Genomic DNA, 23,091 nt, shown 5'->3' with positions numbered 1-23,091 from the left:
AGCTTTGTATAAGGAGAAACATATTGAACGTCATCAGCCCTGGTCCTAGTGGTCATATCAGCCAAAGATACTCTACGAACGCCAGCTCAGTCCATGCAACTGGCAATTACTCCATAATGATATTTAAGGAACACCTGAGCTCTCAAATCTGTTTGTCATAGATCAGGGGTCTGCAACCCGCGGCTCCGGAGCCGCATGTGGCTCTTTTACACCTTTGCCGCGGCTCCGGGGCGGATACTAGCGAGGGGAGGAGGCACATTGTGCGCCCCGACACTCCCCACTGTGGCGGGCGCTGTACTGGCTGTGACGTCGCATGGGGGCAGTGCGTGCGTTAGTCACGCACCGTCCCAACGTCACCTTCCCACCCGCTGTCAGATCGGAGGGCAGCGGCGCGCATGCTTTAAATGTTGCAATGGTTTTGCAGCTCCCAGGTTTTTTTTCCTTCGGAAACGGGTCCAAGTGGCTCCTTTTGTCTTAAAGGTTGCAGACCCCTGTCATAGATCATTGCAAAGTTTACCAATAAATAATGGCACGGACAATTCTTTTTTGTTTTCCCCTCCCTCTTGGGTGTTACAGAGCTGCTGTGGTGTGGTGGCTGGACTAGGACTGGAAAGATCCAGGTTCCAATCCCCCTCCGACATTAAACTCATGGAGTTACCTATCTAACAGGGTTGCTGTAAGATCAAAGTAGGGTAAAGACCACATAGACTGCTCTGATCTCATTAGAATAAAGGCAGGATATAAATGAAACATAGGGAGTTGTTGTATTTTATCCCAGATTGCTGCATTCCAGGGGGTTGAATTAGATGACCCTTGGGTTCCCTTCCAACTCTATGCTTCTGTATGGATTGGCCAGACTGCTATACATTTTTATGCGGGAAGGTATGTATTTATTGTCCTGCCTCCTCCAAGTGAACCCAGGCCTTTTCTGTCATCTGGTGCAGAATTCAAATTATAGGCTGTAATGAATTATATCCTTCCAGCTGAGGAAAGCTGACTTCAGCTTTAATTTCTCAGCAGGGAGCGGGTGTTTCATCATGTACCAGGCATATTATGTTGCCGTCTAAACGGGCAAGCTGTTTATCTAGGCCATATGGTAGTTTTCAGCAGGCAAAGGAAGAAGAGGACTCAGCCAGGTCTATCTATCAAACAGCCCAGTCTTGCTTCCCATTGGCTGTGGGGTTCATTGGTTAAGCTATAAGTTCTTTGTGGTGGGAGGAGGGCATCTAAGAAATTATTAAATTCTACTGATGTTGAAATCATTTATTGATAATTCTTACGACCCTCCATTTCATTATGGATTAAAGACTCCTCGAGAACTCCAAGCAAACGGATTTCCGCTCACACTAAGTAAATGGCTGGAGGATTCAGTCAATCACTTTTCTAATACGCACATCCTTCTCCCTTACAGAGAAACGCAGCTTTGGACTCCAGCATCTGTCACCAGTTCTCAGCTCTGTTTGCTCATAAATCTTAAGATTTGTACCCACCAACATCAGAAAAGGAGAGCAAGAGCCCAGATGGAGCAGACCAATGCTCTGTCTAGTCCAGAATTCTGTTTCCCACAATAATATACCATATTTTCTGGCGTATAAGACGACTGGGCGTATAAGATGACCCCCAACTTTTCCAGTTAAAATATAGAGTTTGGGGTATACTCGCCGTATAAGACTACCCCTCTTCCAATGCACACCAAATAAAAAACAACAACAACAGTCGCCAGTCCGGCTCGGAAATCTGCTCCACTTCCCAGTGGCCGGGGGTGCGCTTAATGCTGCTGTTGGTTCCCTGCCTTTGTTGTGAGCCTTTCCTTTTCTTTTACTGCGGGGGCTGCTTGGACTGAGGCAGCGGCCACGTGTCTAGTTGCTGGGGCAATGCAAGGTTGCCATTTTGGACCACGTGGTCTACTACCGGGAGCAGTTAGGGTCATTCTGTTGCTGGTGATTGGGGGAGGGGCTTCTGGGGCCAATTTTCAAGCGTATTTCTGCTTCATCTAGAGAGCTTGGTGCCCTCTGGTTTAATTTGCTGTCGTTTTGTCCTTTGGAGGTGAGTTGCTGCAGGAGCTGCTGCTGCTGTAGCCGGCGTATAAGACGACCCCCAACTTTTGAGAAGATTTTCCTGGGTAAAAAGTAGTCTTATACACCAGAAAATACAGTGTGTGTGTGTATATATATATATCTATATCTAGATATCGATATCTATATCTATATCGAAGCTGATGGACTACATGGAACTGGCGGAAATGACTGGCAGAATCCGAGACCAGGGAGAAGAGTCGGTGGAAGAAGATTGGAAAAAAATTAAAGTATATTTACAAAAATATTGTAAAATTAATGAATCCTAGAAGGATGCTGGAGTGAAGTTATATGGTTTTAGCAGAAATGTAGTTAAGAATTAAGTAAAAGCTGATTGATAATGGGCCAAAAGAAAAATTTAAGGTTAGACCGTTGAGATAAATTATAGAACAAAAATTGAGAAAGATGGAAAGAATTTGCTGAAACAATGAATTGAACTAGAATACAAAAAAGGGAGGTGTGAGGAGGTCGATGAAACAAGTAAATGAAAGGTAAAGATATGGAATATTGGATGTGTGTTTTAGTGTTATTGTTTTCTTTTGTTGTATTATCGTATTGTTTTTCTATGTTTTTCTTTTTACGTATAGTAATGTATGTCTTGTTAAATTTTTTATTGCTTTCTTTTTTTCTTTTTTCTGTAATTTTTAAACTTCTAATAAATATCATTTTTAAAAAATCTATATCTATATCTATATCTATATCTATAACAGTTCTGCCGAATCAGGCCAAAAGCCCATCTAGCCCAGCTTCCTATTCTCACAGTGTGTGTATCTATATCTATATCATCTATATCTATATCTATCTATATCTCTATATCTCTATATCTCTCTCTATATATAGCAGTTCTGCCGAATCAGGCCAAAAGCCCATCTAGCCTAGCTTCCTGTTATCACAGTGGCCAAGCAGATGCCCATGAGAACCCTGTAAGCAGGACTTAAGCACAACAGCTTTATATTGTTTGTATTGCCCATGGTAGCACATAAGGTGTCCTTGTTTTATCCTCATGGAGGTGAGCCACCAGGGCCAACCCTACCATTAGGCAGAGTGAGCTGGCCACCTCAGGCAGCAGACTTGGGGAGTCATGAAAGGGCAGCAAAGACATCCAATGTGTTTCATATAACCGAGCAGTGGTTTAAAATGGTCAACATTTCAAACAAAATGAAACACACAGCCAAAATATAATGTGCTTAAAGTTAACATGGTGGGTCACAGCTTTCGTCATATCCATTTTTGCAGTATGGCAAAGTGTAAAAATACATAACTGTGCAAAGGAAGCACAGAATGGCAGATTGCATTACAAAGAACAAGGCAATGCTGAATTTGTTTTCACTAATCTTATGCGTTATGATGTGGTGACTTCAGAGTGCACAGAGTCTAATTAAAAGGGATTTTCTCGTACATGATGCAATGCAACACTGCTTCCTAGTTCATAATTTTACAGTACTGATCTAGAAAACAGAGATAGCTGCTCCTCTAAACCAGGGAGGAACTTCATAAGCAGATAGGCAGTGGCGTAGCATGGGGGGTGCAGGGGGGGGGCCGGCTGCACCGGGCGCAACATCTGGGGGTTAGGGTTAGGGGGCGCAAATCCACGGGTTAGGGGGTGCAAATTACTTGCCTTGCCCCGGGTGCTGACAACCCACGCTACGCCACTGCAGATAGGTCAAAGTCTTTAGCAACCTAAACAGACTGAAAGGCAATATCCTGTTCTGATATGGCTACATTACTGTCAGAAATCATGCAAACACAATAAAAACATTAAAGATAATACAAAAAGAGGAGTGCTGGTGCCCTGATATACTGCAAGCAACAGCAAAATGCTTAAACTTGGCTCTTTTGCCTAGTCAGCAACCCACACCCAGGCAATACAGTTATGGAAGCAAAACTGTAATAATTCATAAACCATTTCTTTGAAAGGAGAGGGAATTATGTTGCCTATAGGTTGGCTTAAACAGTTTGGAGCTTGCAGTGTCCAGTCTTATTTTAGAAATACATTAAAAATCCAAAATTCAACTATTATCCATTTGCTATTCAAGTTTTGTCCCCGTCCTCCTCCGTGCTAAATCCTACAAGGGCAACACTGAGATGGAGAAGGAAGCTGGCAGTCAGTGCCATCCCATTGACTGGTTTTAAGGAGGAAGGTAGGCAGGTGATGGCAGGTTGAGGCTGGTGGGACAGTGCCCATTCATGCAGATGCACCAGCCTCCATTGCCTTTATGTATGGAAAATGTTCCAAAAGTACAGTATACAATTCCAGCAATCTACACAAACAGTTGGATTTTACACTAGTTTAGCTTTGTCAATGTCAATTCATCCCCTCTTCTCCCCAAATTCCTAAATCCTGCAAAATAGATTTACTACTTTTTTTCTTTTTCAGACCTGCGTAGGACTGACCGCTGCTTGTATAGGATTGCACTGTTGGTCAAGTTGAAATCTGATGTGATAGGTGCACATATCTTGTGTGAGCATTCTTGCCCCTGATGTGTACGTACAAAAATGTACTTGAAACTATAGCATTTTGGCTCTTTTTTAAAAACACCACCACCACCACCAAACCAACTCACTGCTCTGGTGTTAATTTAAGTACGCCCCCTCACATGTAACTGTCATTAGAAATTGAACAAGCAGCAGGAGCTAAACTTTATTAATTACAGATGTAGGTTTAATGACCCAAAGTATCCATTTGCCCACCCATAGAAAGTAGAAGGTTAGGAACTGACCAGGAACAAGTTCTTCTGAAATACTTGCGTTATCCAGAGCAGTGTGTGTGCACTGGGGTGAGGGGGATGCAGCAGAAACTGAAAGCTCATACTGAATGAACTCTAAAACAGCACACCATTTAAATTAGCTGGAAAGAAAGGGAAGCCATTTACATGCATCACTGTTTAAAATTAATCACACAGCCTTCTCAGTGAGCCATCCATGCATCAAGATGTATGGGAAATATTTAATGGAAAGTCATTATGATGTCTATTAAGATGGAAGGTATTGCTGGTGCAAAGGATCCTTCAAACGTTGCATTTCTGCTCTTTTACTTCTTAACTCTATTGTTTATCCAAACGTAATTCTTATCTACTTAATGTGTCTACCTCAACTGCACTGTAAAAACAAAACAAAACAAAAACAAAACAAAACGTTCCTCAAACTTTTGTGTAAGGATCCTTTAAAATATCACAGAGGATAACATCCTAAAGATAATTAACAATAGTTGGGTCGCAAATAAAGTAATCACATAATGAATAGTGGTCTGTGTTCAGGAAGACTTCTGAGATTACAGGTGTTGCACAGTTTCGTTTTTCTTGTTGTGTAGATAAGAATGTTTTTGGCTTGGAATACTTGGCTTAAATATGAGGTGAGAATTGAGGCTCTAAAAGTTCTGCTCTGGCTCAGATTTTAATAGAAATTGAGAACTCCTGCCCCTCTGCTATCAGAGATGGATTTAGGGGAGGGCACAGAGCCTTGGAGATGCTGCGACTGTTATTTAGAATGGAGCACAAGAGGTGAGGGTGCACTGAATTTTGGCACTGCACAGGGCGCTGCTGAAATTTTAGACCCCAAAGTCAGCCACCACTGCTATCAACACACACACCTCCAAACTCCCTCTCCAACCCATGTGTCTTTCTTGCTACAGTGGTGCCCCGCAAGACGAATGCCTCGCAAGACGAAAAACTCGCTAGACGAAAGGGTTTTCCGTTTTTTGAGTCATTCCGCAAGACGAATTTCCCTATGGGCTTGCTTCGCAAGACGAAACGTCTTGCGAGTTCTTGCAAGTTTGTTTCCTTTTTCTTAAAGCCACTAAGCCGTTAATAGCTGCTAAACCGCAAATAGCCGTGCTTCGCAAGACGAAAAAACCGCAAGATGAAGAGACTCGTGGAATGGATTAATGGTGATTCTGTCTCCTGCTCTCTGCCTCTAACACTGGGGTAGAGAACTTTTTCAGCCTGAGATTGTTGCATTTCCTCGCAGGCAACTTTCTGGAGGCTGCGTGCAAGTGGAGAGTGAGGCCAGAGGCCAAGGCAGGCAGAGCAATGAGTGTGACTCTTAGCTTTGTACAGCAGGCTGCATTCTAGCCATGCAAAGACCAGAGGTTTCCACATACCTTCATCTCTCAAACCGAGAAAGGTATTATCACAGTTCATGGTGGGGGGGAATCCTTGAAGGTACAGGTCAGGCCTGGAGTGCCATGTGGGAATGTACCAAGGGCTGGTGAGAGGAATGGAAGACCACATTCGACCTCTGAGCAGAGGTTTGCCACCCCTGCTCTAGTGTACTGCATGCAGTGAAGACTGTGAAAAGTTCCAGGTACAATGAAAAATATCATTTTCACAGCACTGTTCACATCTGTTTGGAGGGAGACAGGCATTTCAAAGGGGAAGCAAGTTCCCCAGTGACCTCAGTGACATCGAGGGCTTAATGTGGTCTGATTCGGTTTTCTATTTTCCTGCACTGACCAGGCTTGTTTCTTTATTATTTTTTTTTAAAAATCCAAAGTGAAGGATTTGACGCAGTTCTGAATCATGGGATTCAAGAAAGACATTACAGTGGTGCCCCGCAAGACGAACGCCTCGCAAGACGGAAAACCCGCTAGACGAAAGGGTTTTCCGTTTTGGAGGCGCTTCGCAAAACGAATTTCCCTATGGGCTTCCTTCGCAAGACGACAGCCCATAGGGAAATCTCCGGGACAGCGGGGAAGCACAGCGCGTCTTCCCCACTGTCCTCGGACCTCCTCCGAAGGCTGGTGGTGGGGCGGAGAGACCTCCTCCCGCCGCCAGCCTTCGTTTCTCCGCTATCCCGGACGGTTTTTGAAGGCAGGCGGGGGGGAGCAAAGACTTTCGCCCCCCGCCGGCCTTCAGAAGAGGTCCAGGACCTCTTCTGAAGGCCGGCGGGGGGCAAAAGTCTTTGCTCCCCCCTGCCTGCATTCCCGGGGGCTTTTAAATCGCCCCGGGACAGCAGAGAAGCCCTCCGCTGTCCCGGGGTTTTTTAAAATGCTGGCGGGCGGCAGCGGAGGCTTCTCTCCCGCCTGCCAGCATTTTAAGATCGCCCCGGGACAGCGGAGAAGTCTCCGCTGTCCCGGGGTTTTTTAAAATGCTGGGGGTGGGAAGAAAAGCCCTTGTCCCCCCCCCCAGCCTTCAGAAGAGGTCGGGGGACAGACTGTCCCCGGACCTGGTCTGAAGTCGGTTTTCATAGGAACGCATTGATTGATTTTCAATGCATTCCTATGGGAAACCATGCTTCGCAAGACGAAAAAATCGCAAGAAGAAAAAACTTGCGGAACGAATTAATTTCGTCTTGCGAGGCACCACTGTAATGCCATGCCTAACTGCCAGCCAAGTCTGAAATTTCACCTGGTTGTTTTGCCAACAGATTGCTTCCTGCAACAGGATGAAACTTAGTAAACATTGTGATAGATTAGCACCCATTTTAAGCTAACCAGAAATTAGCTGTTGTTGTCGGGAAACTCAATACACACTACCCTGTCTAGTGTAACCAGCTGCAATTAGGTAGTCTTTGTACAGACATACATTGAACTTTGAAAAGATCGGACGATCATCAATTAGCAAGTCTGGATAGGAGAAGGGTTACCGTCAACTAGCAAGTCACATATAGGAAAGGCTTGACCAACTGCATGATCCCTTAAGAATAATGATGAAAGTGTGCAGCACAAGAGGTTTGTTCCTTTTATAGCATGGTCGAAGATTAGAGAAGAGAAGATGTCTATTGGGACTTGAGTCATTGTGGCTGGGGGGCAGGCTACATTCATAGATTAAAAGACATAGCTCATTCTTCCTTTATCATTTAGCTATGTATTTTTGTATGGATAAGCAAACACTGTGGACTTTTACAATATACTAGGCCTTGATCCTGCAATGGAATCATGTACACAGAAACCAGACATCTTTGCTAGATTGGAAAGGTGCATGCAGATAGCATGCAGATGTATTCAGATTTTAAGATCCAACAAGCGTTTTATGTAAGATGGAAATACTGGTGGTAAAAAGGAAGGCCCAACTTGGTGGGGATGCTCAAAATACTGTACTTCTCCTGAAGGAACAGATGTGTTCTCTGGTAAGGCTCTTTGGCCCAGCTTGGCCCTTGAGTAGATAAGGATGATCTTGTCATTTTGAGATTAGCTTATCCAACACACTTTACATGGCACTGCTCTTGAAAGTGCCTGGAGGCTTTACTTGATACTGAATGCAACAGCCCCATATTCTGACTTCATGGCACCAGTACTTTCACAATTGCACTGGCTTTCCACCTGCTTACAAGTCCAGTCCAAGGTGCTAGTTATCATGCTGGTAATGGAGAAGGGCTGTAGCGCAGTGGTAGAAAACCTGCTCTGTATGTGGAAGGTCCCGGGTTCAATCCCCAGAATCTCCAACTACAGCTGGAAATGTCCCCTGCCAGAAACTCTGGAGAGCTGCTGCCGGTCTGTGTGGTGAATATTAAGCTATTTTGCTCATTTTCGTTTTTCTTTAGTTTTTTCCCCCCTTTCTTTCCCTTTCTCTCCCCTTCTCTCTTTCTTTTTTTGGGGTTTGTGTGTGTGAGTGAGTGGGTTTCTCTTTTTCTTGCCTTTTCTTCTTTCTGACTTTGTTCTTTTTCCAACTAAGCAGCTGGTTATCTTAGTCTATTATATATAAAAAAGATACTTTGTAATGGGTTCGTATTTTTGTATAGCTATGAATAAGTATCAATGAAGAAGTTTGTTGTTGTTTAGTCATTTAGTCGTGTCTGACTCTTCATGACCTCATGGACCAGAGCATGCCAGGCACTCCTGTCTTCCACTGTCTCCTGCAGTTTGGTCAATCTCATGCTGGTAGCTTCGAGAATACTATCCAACCATCTTGCCCTCTGTCGTTCCCTTCTCCTTGTGCCCTCCATCTTTCCCAACATCAGGGTCTTTTCCAGGGAGTCTTCTCTTCTCATGAGGTGGCCAAAGTATTGGAGCCTCAGCTTCAGGATCTCTCCTTCCAGTGAGCACTCAGGGCTGATTTCCTTAAGAATTGAGAGATTTAATCTTCTTGCAGTCCATGGGACTCTCAAGAGTCTCCTTCAGCACCATAATTCAAAAGCATCAATTCTTCGGCGATCAGCCTTCTTTATGGTCCAGCTCTCACTGCCATACATCACTACTGGGAAAACCATAGCTTTTACTATATGGACCTTTGTTGGCAAGGTGAAGTTATGAAGAAGTTATAAAAAATAAATAAAACAAGCAAGCAAATGTTCTGGCTTGGTATGAGGCAGCTTCCTATGTCCCTTCCTATGCTCAAAGCCTCAAACTGTTTGGGTCCAGGATATGGGAAAGATTGACCTACACTGCATGCAGACTGTAGTCATGTATGTAGACTGTATAACATATAAAACCTGCTTTGTTGGGTTTTCTGTTATAAGAGTCTCTTTCTTCATCTGCTTCCCCCTATATGGGGATAAGCTAGAGAGGGAGAGGGATTTTTAACAGAAAAATAGCTATGGGGAAAGGATTAGCAACCACCCTCCTCAAGGCTGCTTTGGTTTTTTTAAAATAAAAAAAATAAAAAAATTGTCAGGTGAAGGATACATGTGACTGCATGTCACATCTAGTGTGGGCTGAAGAAGCAATGAGGGGATTCAGCAGCAAATGACACACAGCGGGGAACAAAATGAAACAATTGCAGTATTTATCCGAAAGCACTCTATACTTGTGGGTGGGGGAAACCAAGGCCTGTTGCTGACCTGCTGGCAAGATTGCTGTTCTACTGAATTCCAAATCAACATTGCTATAGTTACGTGTCTTTCAGTTATTAAATGCAGAGGGATAGAGTCGTATACGTGCGTTGGGCATTTCAACTAGCAGGAAGTAAATGGGAAATGGCTCTTTATCGCGAAAACAAAACACAACCCATTTAAAAAAGACAAAGCAAACAAATATATTGCAGCATATATTGCAGTCCATGCACTAGAATGCACTTTCATCAGATACAAAGCTGTCAAAGGAAGACACACACACACACACACACACACACACACACACACACACACACACACACCCAGCCCAAATGCACATATATATTTCACTACTTTAGGTATAACTAACTGAAGTATATGTAACTGAAATAATGACATATCCTCCCTTTGTTTATTCCGGCCTCTATGGCCCTCTCCTTTCCCTCAGGTTTCCTTTGTGTCTATTTTTAGATTGTAATCCCCTCAGGGTAGCGACCTGTCAAAGCTATTCTTTGCAAAGTGCCATCTTCATAGATGGCGCTGTAGGAAAGAGAGAGAGAAGGAGGCACAGTGAAATTTGTAAATGGGCTAAAAAAACAATGCAGAGTCCAAATGCATACAACAGATTGATCCATTCTTAAACAGTTACTATGGTGACTAAGAGGGACGCGGGTGGCGCTGTGGGTAAAACCTCAGCACCTAGGGCTTGCCGATCGCATGGTCGGCGGTTCGAATCCCCGCAGCAGGGTGCGCTCCCGTCGTTCGGTCCCAGCGCCTGCCAACCTAGCAGTTCGAAAGCACCCCCGGGTGCAAGTAGATAAATAGGTACCACTCCAGCGGGAAGGTAAATGGCATTTCTGTTTTCCCTTACAACCAGCCTTTTCCCTTACAACCAGCTCAGAGGGTGGCTGTCAGGGACTGGCTGCATGAGGAATGGTAGTGGGCATTGCCGGCCCAAGAGCCCCTCAGGGATGAACAGAAGAAGATGACCTAGACCCAGGACAGTGATGGTGGGGCACAGGGGACCAGTTCGCAGAAGGGACAAGCTGGGAGATGCTAGATGCAGGAGGGCTGAGTGATCAGGGAGGGAGGGGGCGTCAGAAGAAGGAGGCCCTTTCAGGGCAGGGTTTGAGGCAGAGAGTCTCAGTGTGAGTGCAGACTCAGACAGGGAGGGGTCAGAAGTTGCCCCTGCTGCTCAGGAGCTGGGCAGTCCCAGTCCTGCTGGCTCTCCTCCCCCTCTGACACCCCCACTCGAGGAGAGTCCTACACATTGCTGGGCAACGGGCCAAGCAGGACAGGCACAGAGAAGAAGTCCACCCCCTCGCCGCAGTCTACGTCTGCTTGGGAGGGATCAGGAGTGAGAGGCTAGAGGGGGAAGGCAGAGTCAGTGGTCAGTTCCAGCAATGTCTTCAAGCTAGGTGAGATGAGCCACAGGGACTCTGCTGTGTTGTTTACTTTCTGTGAATAAAAGCTAATTGCATTCCATGTCTCAAGTTCTTTCCTGCTCTGTGGATGATTTGTATTCGCCTGACAGCTCCTTGACTGCCTATCAGTTTCTTCCTCCCACAGCCTCAGTGTTGCCCTTGTAGAATTCAGCAGGGAAGATGATGGGGTCAAAGCTAGAATGGGCACCATGTAGGAGATTATGCTCTAAGGAAGGCTAATATTGTGTGAGTTAAAAATTAAACATACGGTGTTATGAACTTAATTAGTTATGAACTTAATTCATTCCGGAGGTCCATTCTTAACCTGAAACTGTTCTTAACCAGAGGTGTGCTTTCGCTAATGGGGCATCTTGCTGCTGCTGCGCCGCCGGCACAATATTTCCGTTCTCATCCTGGGGCAAAGTTCTCAACCCGAGGTACTACTTCTGGGTTAGCGGAGTTTGTAACCTCAAGAATCTGTAACCTGAGGCATTTGTAACTCGAGGTACCACTGTACACTTATCAGATTCATTATCAAAATTGGGCAGTTTGGTGCGTGCGTGTGCTAGATAAGTTTTATTGCTCCATTCTCTTAGTTAGAAGCTATTGAAACTCATAAACACAAATGGATAGGAGACTTGACAGGAAATGGCAAGCCTATCTCTGAGGTTTAATAAAAATGAAAGCATTCAAAGATTAAAGCTATTTCCATGCAAAATAATATTATGCTAATTGAATCTTTGCACACCTAGTCTTTCCTAAGGCACGGAAAACATTTATTTGTCATTAATCCTAAGTATAATCAAACCAAAAGAGAAGTTGCTGCAAGATTGCTCTCTCTCCCGCCCCCTGAAGAAGTTATTACCATGTTGACGTAGGAGACTGCCAAAAGTACTATCTAAAGAACAGCAATACCTGTATGACATCTTTCCCTAATGCTCTGGGGAGCTTCCAGATCCACTGCCGTTGCTGCCATGCACCAGCATATGCAACATTAAGTATGGTCACTGCATACAAACAATCATGAAGAAGCCAATTGGTTGTACTGAACATCGCATGGGCAGTATTATACTTGTGCAATGGAGCTTCCCTTTCTTCTCTCCCCCCTGAAGCCCCTTCAGCTCCCAAATCTGCTCCAGAGAGCCCCCCAACATTATAGAGCAGATCAGAGAACATGGAGAGCTTCCTGGGGAATGAGAAGAAGTACCATTGTGCATCTTCCAGTGGCACATAAAATACAGTTGGAAATAACCCAGTGTAGGTCCTACCATGTTTCTTTTTCTGCCAAATAGACATCCATGTGCTCTGTGAGTGCAAATAAACAGCATCATAGTGAGCTCATGCATGCATTTGTCAATGACGGCAGCATCAAGCAATGACTTTTGAAGACCACAACCAGTCATTTCGCATCAACCACTGTCCCCCCAAAACACAATGTTTTTATACAGCATTAGCTTAAACATTTTTCTGTGAACCATTAACCAATGAGCAATCAAAACCCTGTGCAAATGTGAGTGAACTAGCAAATCAGGACACAGGCCATCCTTCATGGCAATTTAGCAATGAGTGCTGTAGAAAGCTTTCAGATGAGTTACTGTATCCTGTTGCCACAATCCTCAAGGAAGGAAGAGAAAATATGCCCAACAGATGTGCTATGTTGTCTTCATAATCTTCCTGAATCCAAAGGGTTTAATCTGCATTCACTCCCTCTATATATAAACCTCAAGGCATGCATTTCCTTTGTACTCACCTCCAAAGTAAGAGCCATCTGTCAACTTCATCTCTTTACTGGATTTAGTGATAACACCGGCAACCCCATGTTGAATGAAATACATCTTTTTTCCCACAGCCCCTTCTCGGATAATGTAATCTCCAGGCTGGAACACCTCAAACCGCAGCTTGCTCAGCATAGCCGTTACAAAATTTGGGTCAGCATTTGCAAAGAGAGGCATTGTGGCGACAAGCTTCCGGCAGTTAAAGTTGACAATCTCCTAAAAATGGGAGAGAAATAATTGGGGTCATCACAAAGGCATGTTCAGATGGAAGGAAATTAAATGGAAAAGTGAGAAAGACACAGAATCATGTGGCAAGATCAAGAGGCAATTTAGTTCAGACATCTAGCACCACAAAACTATATACACACAGCTACTCGACTGGCAAAGAAGAAGTTGAAGTTAAAAACACAATGATTCATTAGGAGTGTCTTCTGTGTACACCTAACAGAAACGAGTGGCAGCTGTGTTAGGAGCAAATATGTGCTTTTGTGCATGCCTTGTTGATTCAGATTTGCCCAGAAGTACTTCCTGGGCTGTGTATGTGCAGGCGCACTTATTTCAATGCAGCAATTTTACCAATGAAAATCTTTTCAAAAAAATAATTGCCGATCCAAACAGGCAAGTTGTCCAGAAAAAAGGCAGGAGGACCAACAGGATTTTGTCACCTCTGCAAACTCTCTCTCTCTTTTTTTTAAAAAAAACTGCATCAAACAAGCAGCAAATATTACCTTAGCAATTACCACTGTGTGGATAGAAGATAGAAGCAGTCTGGGGAGTGATTAAATTATGATGATGGCTGCATCCCACAAGCTGGTTAAGTGGGAGCAGTGGGACTTCAGTCAATTTAGTCCTTTTGCCTACAGAACAGAGCTAAAAAGGCACAGTGGTATGAAAGGGAAAAGCAGAACAGGAGTTAAGTCGTTCTAAGCCCAAAATGCATGCAGTTGAGGACATGGAGTTGCCAACAAGGGACGAGGCATGCCACTCATCCTGAGGACATCTAATGTGGAAAATGAAGACAAAACAAATTGTTCCAAATAATGCTTCTTTCACAACCCTGCCGCTTGGATAAGGAAGGTCAAGGATAATGTGTTTGTCATGATTCTGCAAACCACAGGATGTGGCACTGGATGCCAGTTTCCTGAGACTCCCAGATTTCATTTTTGAAAGAAAAGGACATGCTATAAAGGGTACACGGAATTTCTGGTGACAGCACAGAAACCAGAGGAACTGCTGAATGTGTGGATTTCTAATAGTTTCAGGTTGGGAATCTTCATTCCTTCGTTCCATTTTGGGGCACTTCCAGACTGCCAGTTTTTTTGTGGGAGTGATTCAAGCACATACCCAGAAATCAAAGTTTGCTGAATTGAAGTGGATTAATGCAGTCTGCTGCCCCGGGACAACAAATTCACATTAAATACTAATAAAAAAGGAAAGAGACTTCTTCTTTTTTGCAGGTAGGAAAGTGATCGAGAAGTACACCCAAAAATATGGAATCCATGAATTATTAAAAATCCCCATGCAAACTGTTGTATGCTGCTAACAAATCAGATTGAATTGATGGCTACTGGCCATGATGACTATGTCCTGCCTCCACAGTGAGAGGCAACAATGCTTCTGAATGCCATCTGCTGGAAACCACAAGAGGGGAGAGTGTTCTTGTGCTCAAATCCTACTTGCAGTTTTCCCATATCATCTGGTTGGCCACTGTGAGAACAGGACGCTGGGCTAGAGGGGCCTTTGACCTGATCCAACAGTTTCTTCTTATGTTCTTCTGTCCTCAGAACTCTCCCAAGACCACAGCCCTTACCAGCCCTCCTCCTGTCCTTCTGGAGATTTTGCCTGTGTCCTTCAGCATTATGAATGTATCTTGTTTTCTTTGGTGGTGGGTGGAGAGGTGTGTATATGTGGACGGTAGAAGCCTCTGGCTTCTGTATGAATGGAATGTAGCCTACCGTACAAAGGTAAGAGTCATACAATCATATAATTGTAGAGTCGGAAGGGACCCTGGCGAGCATCTAATCCAACCCCCTGCAATGCGGGACTATGCAACTGTCCCATACAGGGGTCATACCTGCAACATTGGCATTTTCAGCACCACATTCTAACCAAGGTTCTCTCAAACTCGGCCCTCCAGATGTTTTGAGACTACAATTCCCATCATCCCTGACCACTGGTCTTGCTAGCTAGGGATCATGGGAGTTGTAGGCCAAAAACATCTGGAGGGCTGAGTTTGAGGAAGCCTGCAGTCTAACCAATTTAGATCCATGGCCTTTGTTTCCCCACCACCACCACTGGTTTGTGGCCCTGGAAGTTTGCCTAAGAGGCAATGTGGCCTGGCTCCATCTCCTTAAGTAACTCATGTGGCCAGGGAATCTTAAAAAGAACATTCAAATGACTCAAAGCCAAGACTGGCTAATTTACGGACCTATTACAGCCTGACATGTCTTTTGTGGTGAAGAGCATTTCAATTACGTTTATCTCACCTAACTTATAAATTAATTATGAGCCGAATATCATTTCTGTAAGAAATAAGACTCCTCTGCCTTCGCCAAGAAGTGGTTTGAATTATTCTGAAACACGCCTGCATGTTAATCACCACTTCTGCGATTCTACCAAAGTTGATTTTTATAGTGCCTGAGCAGTCTTCGAGAGCCGGACACGAGGTCTAATCTCTTCAAGCCAGTGACTCAGATGCTGCATATCGGCCAGAATGACAAAGTGCCACCATCTGGCTGTGGAAGGGGGACATCAGGTCTCCTGGTGTCAGCCAAGCTGGAATGATGGCAAACCTTGCGAACTTACTGCCCAAGGGACACTGTTGTAAGTGTCAAGGCACAGTGCACTTAATACTTTGGAGCTAGACAGATAAACACTGCATTCAAATAGAGTTTAACAAAATGATCGAAGCTGCCACCCTGAGCTCTTTTGTGCACAGTGGAAGTCCATTCTGGTATTATTTCCTCCACTAATCAAATTGTTAAAATGTGTGCACTAGAGCAATATCAACACACAGGGGGTCTTGACCTGGAAATCTGGAAATTCTGAAAATCTGAAATTCTGATAATCTGAAAATCTGGCAGGACTGTCCAGTTCTGGCCAAAGGAAGGAATGGCAAGGAGGCCAGCAAGAAAGCAGGCCAAAATAAGTCAGATGACACACGCTGACTCCTCTAAAAGCTTTTGGGTCACCCTTCCTCATGTGCATAGTGTCACCCTGACTTTGGAAACCCTTCCCTTATAGTAGATGTGGGGAACATCAGGCCCAGGGGGCAAAGGTTCCAAGCTTCTCTCTCTGGTCCTCAGTGTTCTCCTGATGCCCTACTTTCTCTCTTGCCTCTCCCTTCTCCCAAGCCACATCCGTCACTAGCCCTGATTCACACACCCCATTTTTGTCTGGTTGGGATGTGTCTGTGAACACTTCCAACTCTTGTGATGCTGATAGTGCCTCTTTCTTGCCTTGAAGGAGGATGGGGGGGGGGGGGAAGAGTCCAGGTAGAAACTAACCAGCTATGTAAAGTTGAACTGTGTAAAGCCCTCCTTCGTGGGCCTCGTCCTAGAGAGGTCCAGGGGGTGGCAACCCGAGAACAGGCCTTCTCTGTAGTGGCTCCCCGTCTGTGGAATGCTCTCCCCAGGGAAGTTCGCCTGGCGCCTTCATTATACACCTTTTGGTGCCAGGCAAAAACGTTCCTTTTTAACCAGGCCTCTGTTTGATTTGATTGACATCCTATGTCCTTTAAAAATGTGGGGGGGGGGGGTTGGGGAGGGAGGGGGGTCACTGAGTTGTTTTTATTTTGAGTATGTATTTTGCGGTTTTATGTTTTGATTTTGTTCTGTGAAGTTATAGGGCGGTATATAAATTCAATCAATCAATCAATTTCACATTCATTGCTCCACCCACTTTTGCTTTTGGCCTTGCCTGCTACTGGGATGCAGCCCCTGGAACACTGTCAAGAAAAAAGTTCAGCCCTTGGTCTGAGAAAGGTTGGGTAGCCCTGCCCTTGAGGCACAACTAGTGCCAAGACTCTGGTCATTTCAACACTAGGTGGCAAATCCCTCATTTGCCCAGGCTTTTCTTTTCTTTTATTTTTTTTAAAGTTATTAGGAATTATGTTGCTGCTGCAGATGAGAAGCCCAGGTTGTGCTTCCTGGGTATTTTTAATGATGCTGCTTGTTTGTTTGCTTTTATAAAGCTGTGCTGAATCCGGTTTCATAGTGTTATCTTTGTTGCTGTTGCTCTTTTATTGCCGCACAATCTGCCCTGGGATCGTGTAATGAAGGACAACCTAGAAATCGTCTTGTCCATCAATGAATAAAATATATGAGCAACTGGGAGAGTTGCTCTTGCTGGGTACAGCTGGCATCCCATACATAAATAAGTGAAATCACCATTAAGAAAGAACTTCTGGGCAGGATGGGAGTACCACAGGGCACTGGAGAAGACAATGGTGGGGGCTTGTGCATTTTTCATTTCTCTAATAATAATAATAAATTTTATTTATATGCCGCCCTCCCCAGCCGAAGCCGGGCTCAGGGCGGCTAACAACAATAAGACAGTATACAAAAGTACAGCATAAACAACACTCTAAAATCATTCATTATAAAATTAATTAATTCAAGCCACTGGCAACCATTGGGCCAGAGCTCCGCGAAGATTGCCGAGGGAGGGAGTCAGGCTGTGCCCTGGCCAAAGGCCTGGTGGAACAGCTCTGTCTTGCAGGCCCTGCGGAAAGATGTCAAGTCCCGCAGGGCCCTGGTCTCTTGTGACAGAGTGTTCCACCAGATCGGAGCCACACTACTCTACTTTTGAAATGGATAATATATTCTACTGCTTGAAAGCTAAACGTATGTTCTGCCAGAACAATACCAAGACAAAGGAAACTTGGGGACAGCTTGACCTTAGCCACACCCAAAATGGGCTAGCAAAACCGAATCTTAACTAAAGCCACCCTCTGTCCCACCCTTTGCTGTGCTCTGCGTTCTTAGGAATACTCACATAAGAGGAGAGGTTTTTATAACAAATCTCTTTTTACAGTGCACGAAAGGTTGAAAGCAGGGAGGTTATATCCCAAATACCAATTATGTTCTCTGAAAATGAAGTGTCCCAATGTTCTATATTCTACAAGGAGACGTGATCTGTATCTATTTTCAGCCAACGTCTTCTCACACTACAATCTAAAAATAGGCCGGCTCTGAACTTTAAATAATGGCTCAGAAAGGGTATTAACCTCTTTCTCACAAGTTGGGTTTGCTGTGCTGCTATAGCTCTGTCACAACTTGCATTGTAGAACTGCAGCTGTCTCCTACCTTGAAAAAGCAACCGGGCTATAATTTTCTGGGGCTGATCTGATCTGATCCGCAGAGCTACAATGGAGCATGCAATGGCATGCAATGGGAGATGCTGAAGTATCCAGTGTAAGGCGCTCAGAATAGGTCTGCCCTACAATGCTATGTATTAAGGCTTTGTCATGGTGATGCAGAAATAATACCATCCAACTTCTAGTGTGTCCCTTCTTAAGGATGGGGAGAAATTTGATTCAGTTCACATTTGATTTGCACTTTCCAAAACAAAGCGGGAATGAAATACAGCCATCTTTTGAAATCCATTCTTATCTGAATTCTGCAGTGTAATTCTCCAGCCAAGTAATTACATAAATGCGTACATTGGGGTAAAGCGCTCATAAACACGCATATATTATTGAAAATTAAATACATAAATGCATTATTTTGGGGGGAACTGCTCTGCCAAAAAAAAAAAAAAAGGTGCCGTTTTGGCAAAATGGCATGCATACATTTACAAGATGTTTATACTACACTAAAATTCTGATGAATTCTCATGAGACTATAAAAAAAAATCACAGCTGACTTGGAAATGTGGAGAACTGAAGGATAGAAAATTGAGAAACCCAAATTGACCAATTTAAACTTCCATAGTCACATCTAACTGTTGATAAGGCAGACTGGATTTTGATCAAAGTGTTGCTTTCCTATACTTGGACATGCAGAGAATTCAAGTACTGCTTAGAAAACAGAACTCTGCTGGATCTCAGCCCCAAGGTGCATCCAGCCCTCAACCCATTTCCCTTGAAGATGGACCAGAGCACGCCAGGCACTCCTGTCTTCCACTGCCTCCCGCAGTTTGGTCAAACTCATGTTAGTAGCTTCAAGAACACTGTCCAACCATCTCGTCCTCTGTCATCCCCTTCTCCTTGTGCCCTCCATCTTTCCCAACATCAGGGTCTTTTCCAGGGAGTCTTCTCTTCTCATGAGGTGGCCGAAGTATTGGAGCCTCAGCTTCATGGTCTGTCCTTCCAGTGAGCACTCAGGGCTGATTTCCTTAAGAATGGATAGGTTTGATCTTCTTGCAGTCCATGGGACTCTCATGGGTCTGCATGTCTTATACAGCCCTAAATGGTTTGGTATCCAAGGACCCAACTGAGTGCCTCTCCTAATATGTGTCAGCCTGGCAGAAAGGATCTGTGGAGGAGGCCCTCCTTATAATCGCACACCTGAGAAGTGTGCAGGGGGTGGGGACCCATTGTAGCACCTTCTCAGACGTAGTGGAACTCCCTGATTCTGAAGGTCCATTAGGCTTCTTCCTGATATTGGGTCTATAGGCTGCTTAAGAGACACCTTTTCATTCAAGCCTTTGAGTGCTTATGGGAACAGCCTGATTTGGTCAACAGTCTGTAAGGAGTATTTTCTTTCTGCTGTTGGTTTCCGCTTTCTGTATTTCGAATGTTATTTATATATTTTTGTAAGCCACTCTGAGATTTTGTTATGGAGAGCCATCTAGAAATGAGGAAATAAATAAATTTTTCGTTGCTATAAATTGGCTTAAATCCAATTTATAGCAACGAAAAATTTATTTATTTCCTCATTTCTATATGGCTCTCCATAACAAAATCTTTAAATGATGATGATCATTTATTAAATTTCTATATTGCCCTTCATCTGAGGATCAGTGGGCGGTTTACAATATAAGAACACAAAAATACACAACATTTTAACAAACTAAAACAATATCCACCCCAATTTAAAAGGCCATAGATTGTTTGATAAGCCTAGGAGAAGAGGAATGTTTTTGCCTGGCAATGTGTTATGGACCAGGTTAAGTTTCATTTGGAAAGGGAGATTCAGGATCTGAAGAGCTTTTGTAAGCAATATGTGTAGCTGAAATGGTTTGGTGCTATAATGGCCAGATGCGGCCAGGGGGGATGGGGTGAGGAAGAGATTTGTTGCCTTCAAGACGGTTGAAGTGTCACTCAGAGAGACCTTTATATTTATTTTAAATGTGTAAAATAGTTACAAGGAAGACTCAAACAATCTGGGCAAACAATTATTTAAAACCCCCCAAACAGGTTACATCTTTCCCCACGTTTCTGATTAGAGGGACAATACCACCAATAACTTAATGGATTATACTGTAGTGTTGTGTACTATGCAATAACTATCTTATTATCCGTAGGAACAGTGGCACACACGGTTCCCTGCACAGCTTTGAAGTTTCTTCTTCAGCCCCATGAAACAAACTAATGGAACCAATTATAGCCTGGGTAATAGTCAGGCACAAAAATCTTTCATCATATTCAAAGTGTCAAGACTTCCTTTTCATTTTTTTTTTTTTACAGGAACTTGGAGCTGCTTTAAGGAACTGCAAAGAACACTTCTGCGACCGATGCCATCCCACTGCATTACTTGTTATTATCTGCAAGAAGCAAGTAATGATGCCCACGAAACCCCTGTGAGCAAGGTCAGCTAGTAGAATGCTATTCTCCAGACAGCTTAACAATAAGGCACATCGCCGGAGAGAGTTCCTGGCATTTTTTATCCTAGCATTCATGAGTCTGGAAATCTTATCATTTGGCAATGGGGCACTAGTCTCTTATTGTCCCAGTGTTATTTTTTCATGTTCCTCGGAACACAGTTGCTTCCTCCTCCTTGGCTTTCCCCCTTAATTAAAAACAACAACACACACAAACCTATGGGATTAGCTGTGCGTGATGCTAAATGTGCCACTGCTAATCACATCTGGGTTTGGGTTTCTTTTTTAGAAGGGAGTGAGGAATCTCAGGACCAGCTATGGCCCTCAAGTAATCTCCCAAGACTTCACATCCTGCCTGGACTACATGCCCCGCGGGCTTCACTTCGCACCCATCTTGAATGTTTTTGCCTGGCTGGAATGAATCCTTTGAATACCTCTTGGTGGCACAAAGGATGGAGATTGGTCTCTCTGTGTGTGTCACCTAATGTACAAAGGGAACATTCACATCTGCTCCCAACATCGCCAGCCCAGAAGGGAATAGATGAAATGAAAATCTGCTTTTATTTTATTTTATTTATTTTTGTCCACCAATCCTTTCATTAGCATTAGCATTTATTTAGCCGCAATTCTTGGTATGGCATTTTCAGTCAGTGCTTGGCTCCGCACATCTGCTGGTACTGAGCCACCCGCAGTTCATTCAACTGCTTCCAACTTGTCAGCATGACCAAGCCAGTTGCTTCTGGGCTCAAATAACAACCTGGGTGTCTCAAACATCCTTTTTTTTGTTGTTTTGTTTTTCTCCAACATATTGTGCAGTTTTCCTCATTTTGGGATAGAAAACAGATTGTTTTTCATCCCCATCCTGTTAAACATCATTGATGGCATTTGGAAATTTTAAATTTAGGGAGACATTTGTGCCAGCATTTGTAGGTTGAATTGTTGTTGTGGCTGCTGTTGCTGTTGCTGTTGTTACCCCACCCACCACCCTTCACCAGAAAATTTCAGGTCAGGTCACAGTGATGTAAAATACATTATTTAAACAGCTTTAAACAAACTATTATAAAGTCAGTTCAAGTCCCAATGATTTCGAAGATAACTGAAGGCAACTGGTTTTGGGGGTCTACGCAAACTTTTTCATTTAAAAAACAACAACCTGATGAGGAAATCCAAACTCCTCTTCCTCCTCCTCCTCTGATGCTCTCACTTCCCAGCCTGTAGCTTTTCTTCCTGCTTCTAGCTCACAACACAGAACTCTCAACTCAGGCCTTTGTCTCTCTAACTACCAGCTAGTCGAGGGAGAGGGACCCAGTCATTTGTCCTCTGGCACCAAACCGCTTCCTTTATTCCTTTAATGGCCCATTACCTAGGCTATCACATCACCAGGAAGCTAGCCGTGTTATTTTAGGAATTAGAAGAGGGGCCCAGGCATACAGCCTACCCACCCAAACTCATAACACTATAATACCACACTATCTTAAGAAGCTTTGGGGAGACCCCAGAGTGATTGATAAGGAACAGCCCTGTGGAACAGCCTTGTTTGGTGGGAGCTGTTCTTTAAAGGGGGAGACTAGGCTGAGCAGAGCCTCTGTGTTGGCCAGGAACACCCTTCCCTCAGATGGCATGGGGCTTAGGGGGCCTAGGAGGTGGATATCACACTCCTCATCTGCTATTTGTGAGAACTAGGGCTTAATCAGAGATCAGCTTCTCTGTGGTCCTGTTCTAAAGTAATGTGATCAATGTCATGCCTGTTCATAACATGCTCCTACAGTTGGCTTTGTCAAGTTTCCACAAACATAATTAAAATCTCCCATCAGTGATAATTATGCATTATCATCAAATGATTGCTGTAGTCCTCAACCTGAGCACAGTCCTGCATTTAAAGGTTTTTATGCAGTGAAATTTTTTAGAACAACTGAAATCATAATGCAATTACAACAGGAACAGCAATGACCTACTGTAGTTAATGCTGCATAATCATTTCAGTTCTCTTGCTCATATTTTCAGAAGCTCACCTCTTGAGTAAAGCATTTACATGTGTTTTTGTTAGCTCACTCATATATTTTTTTCCTAGGGTCAACTTGAGGGGGGAAAATATGAATTGTTGCTCCTTGTGTGCAAGAGAAATACAATTTGTTACCCAGTACATGGAAAGTGTAGTTTGGAAAGGTTAAAAAATGTTGGCATTAAGCACTATCAGGCATGGAAATTTTAGCATTTGTCATTCCATATCAGAGCTTAACAATTAATGAGCGTGACATTTTGATAATGCTAATAGCAAATCCATGATTATAAACAAAGAAGGAATTTATGCTGCAGTCACCATTAGTTGGATAAAATGCAAAAATA

General features: G+C 43.8%; 1 protein-coding gene across 2 annotated transcripts in view; it reads right to left on the bottom strand.

Moving 5' to 3' along the window:
* Nucleotides 1-23,091, bottom strand: part of HCN1 (hyperpolarization activated cyclic nucleotide gated potassium channel 1) — a 195,420-nt gene that overhangs the window by 16,908 nt on the left and 155,421 nt on the right. For both annotated transcript variants that reach the window (XR_003708868.2, XM_028748659.2), the window contains exon 6: nt 12,957-13,197. Coding sequence is in view for 1 of the 2 variants with exons in the window: in XM_028748659.2 (XP_028604492.2) it covers nt 12,957-13,197 (241 nt within the window). In the remaining variant the exon portion in view is untranslated. The remainder of the gene's footprint in view (nt 1-12,956; nt 13,198-23,091) is intronic.

The sequence above is a fragment of the Podarcis muralis genome, chromosome 11 (assembly GCF_964188315.1).
Source record: "Podarcis muralis chromosome 11, rPodMur119.hap1.1, whole genome shotgun sequence".
Taxonomy (NCBI): domain Eukaryota; kingdom Metazoa; phylum Chordata; class Lepidosauria; order Squamata; family Lacertidae; genus Podarcis; species Podarcis muralis.
The sequence above is the reverse complement of the archived record's forward strand: the minus strand, read 5'-3'. Positions and strand labels throughout refer to the sequence as shown.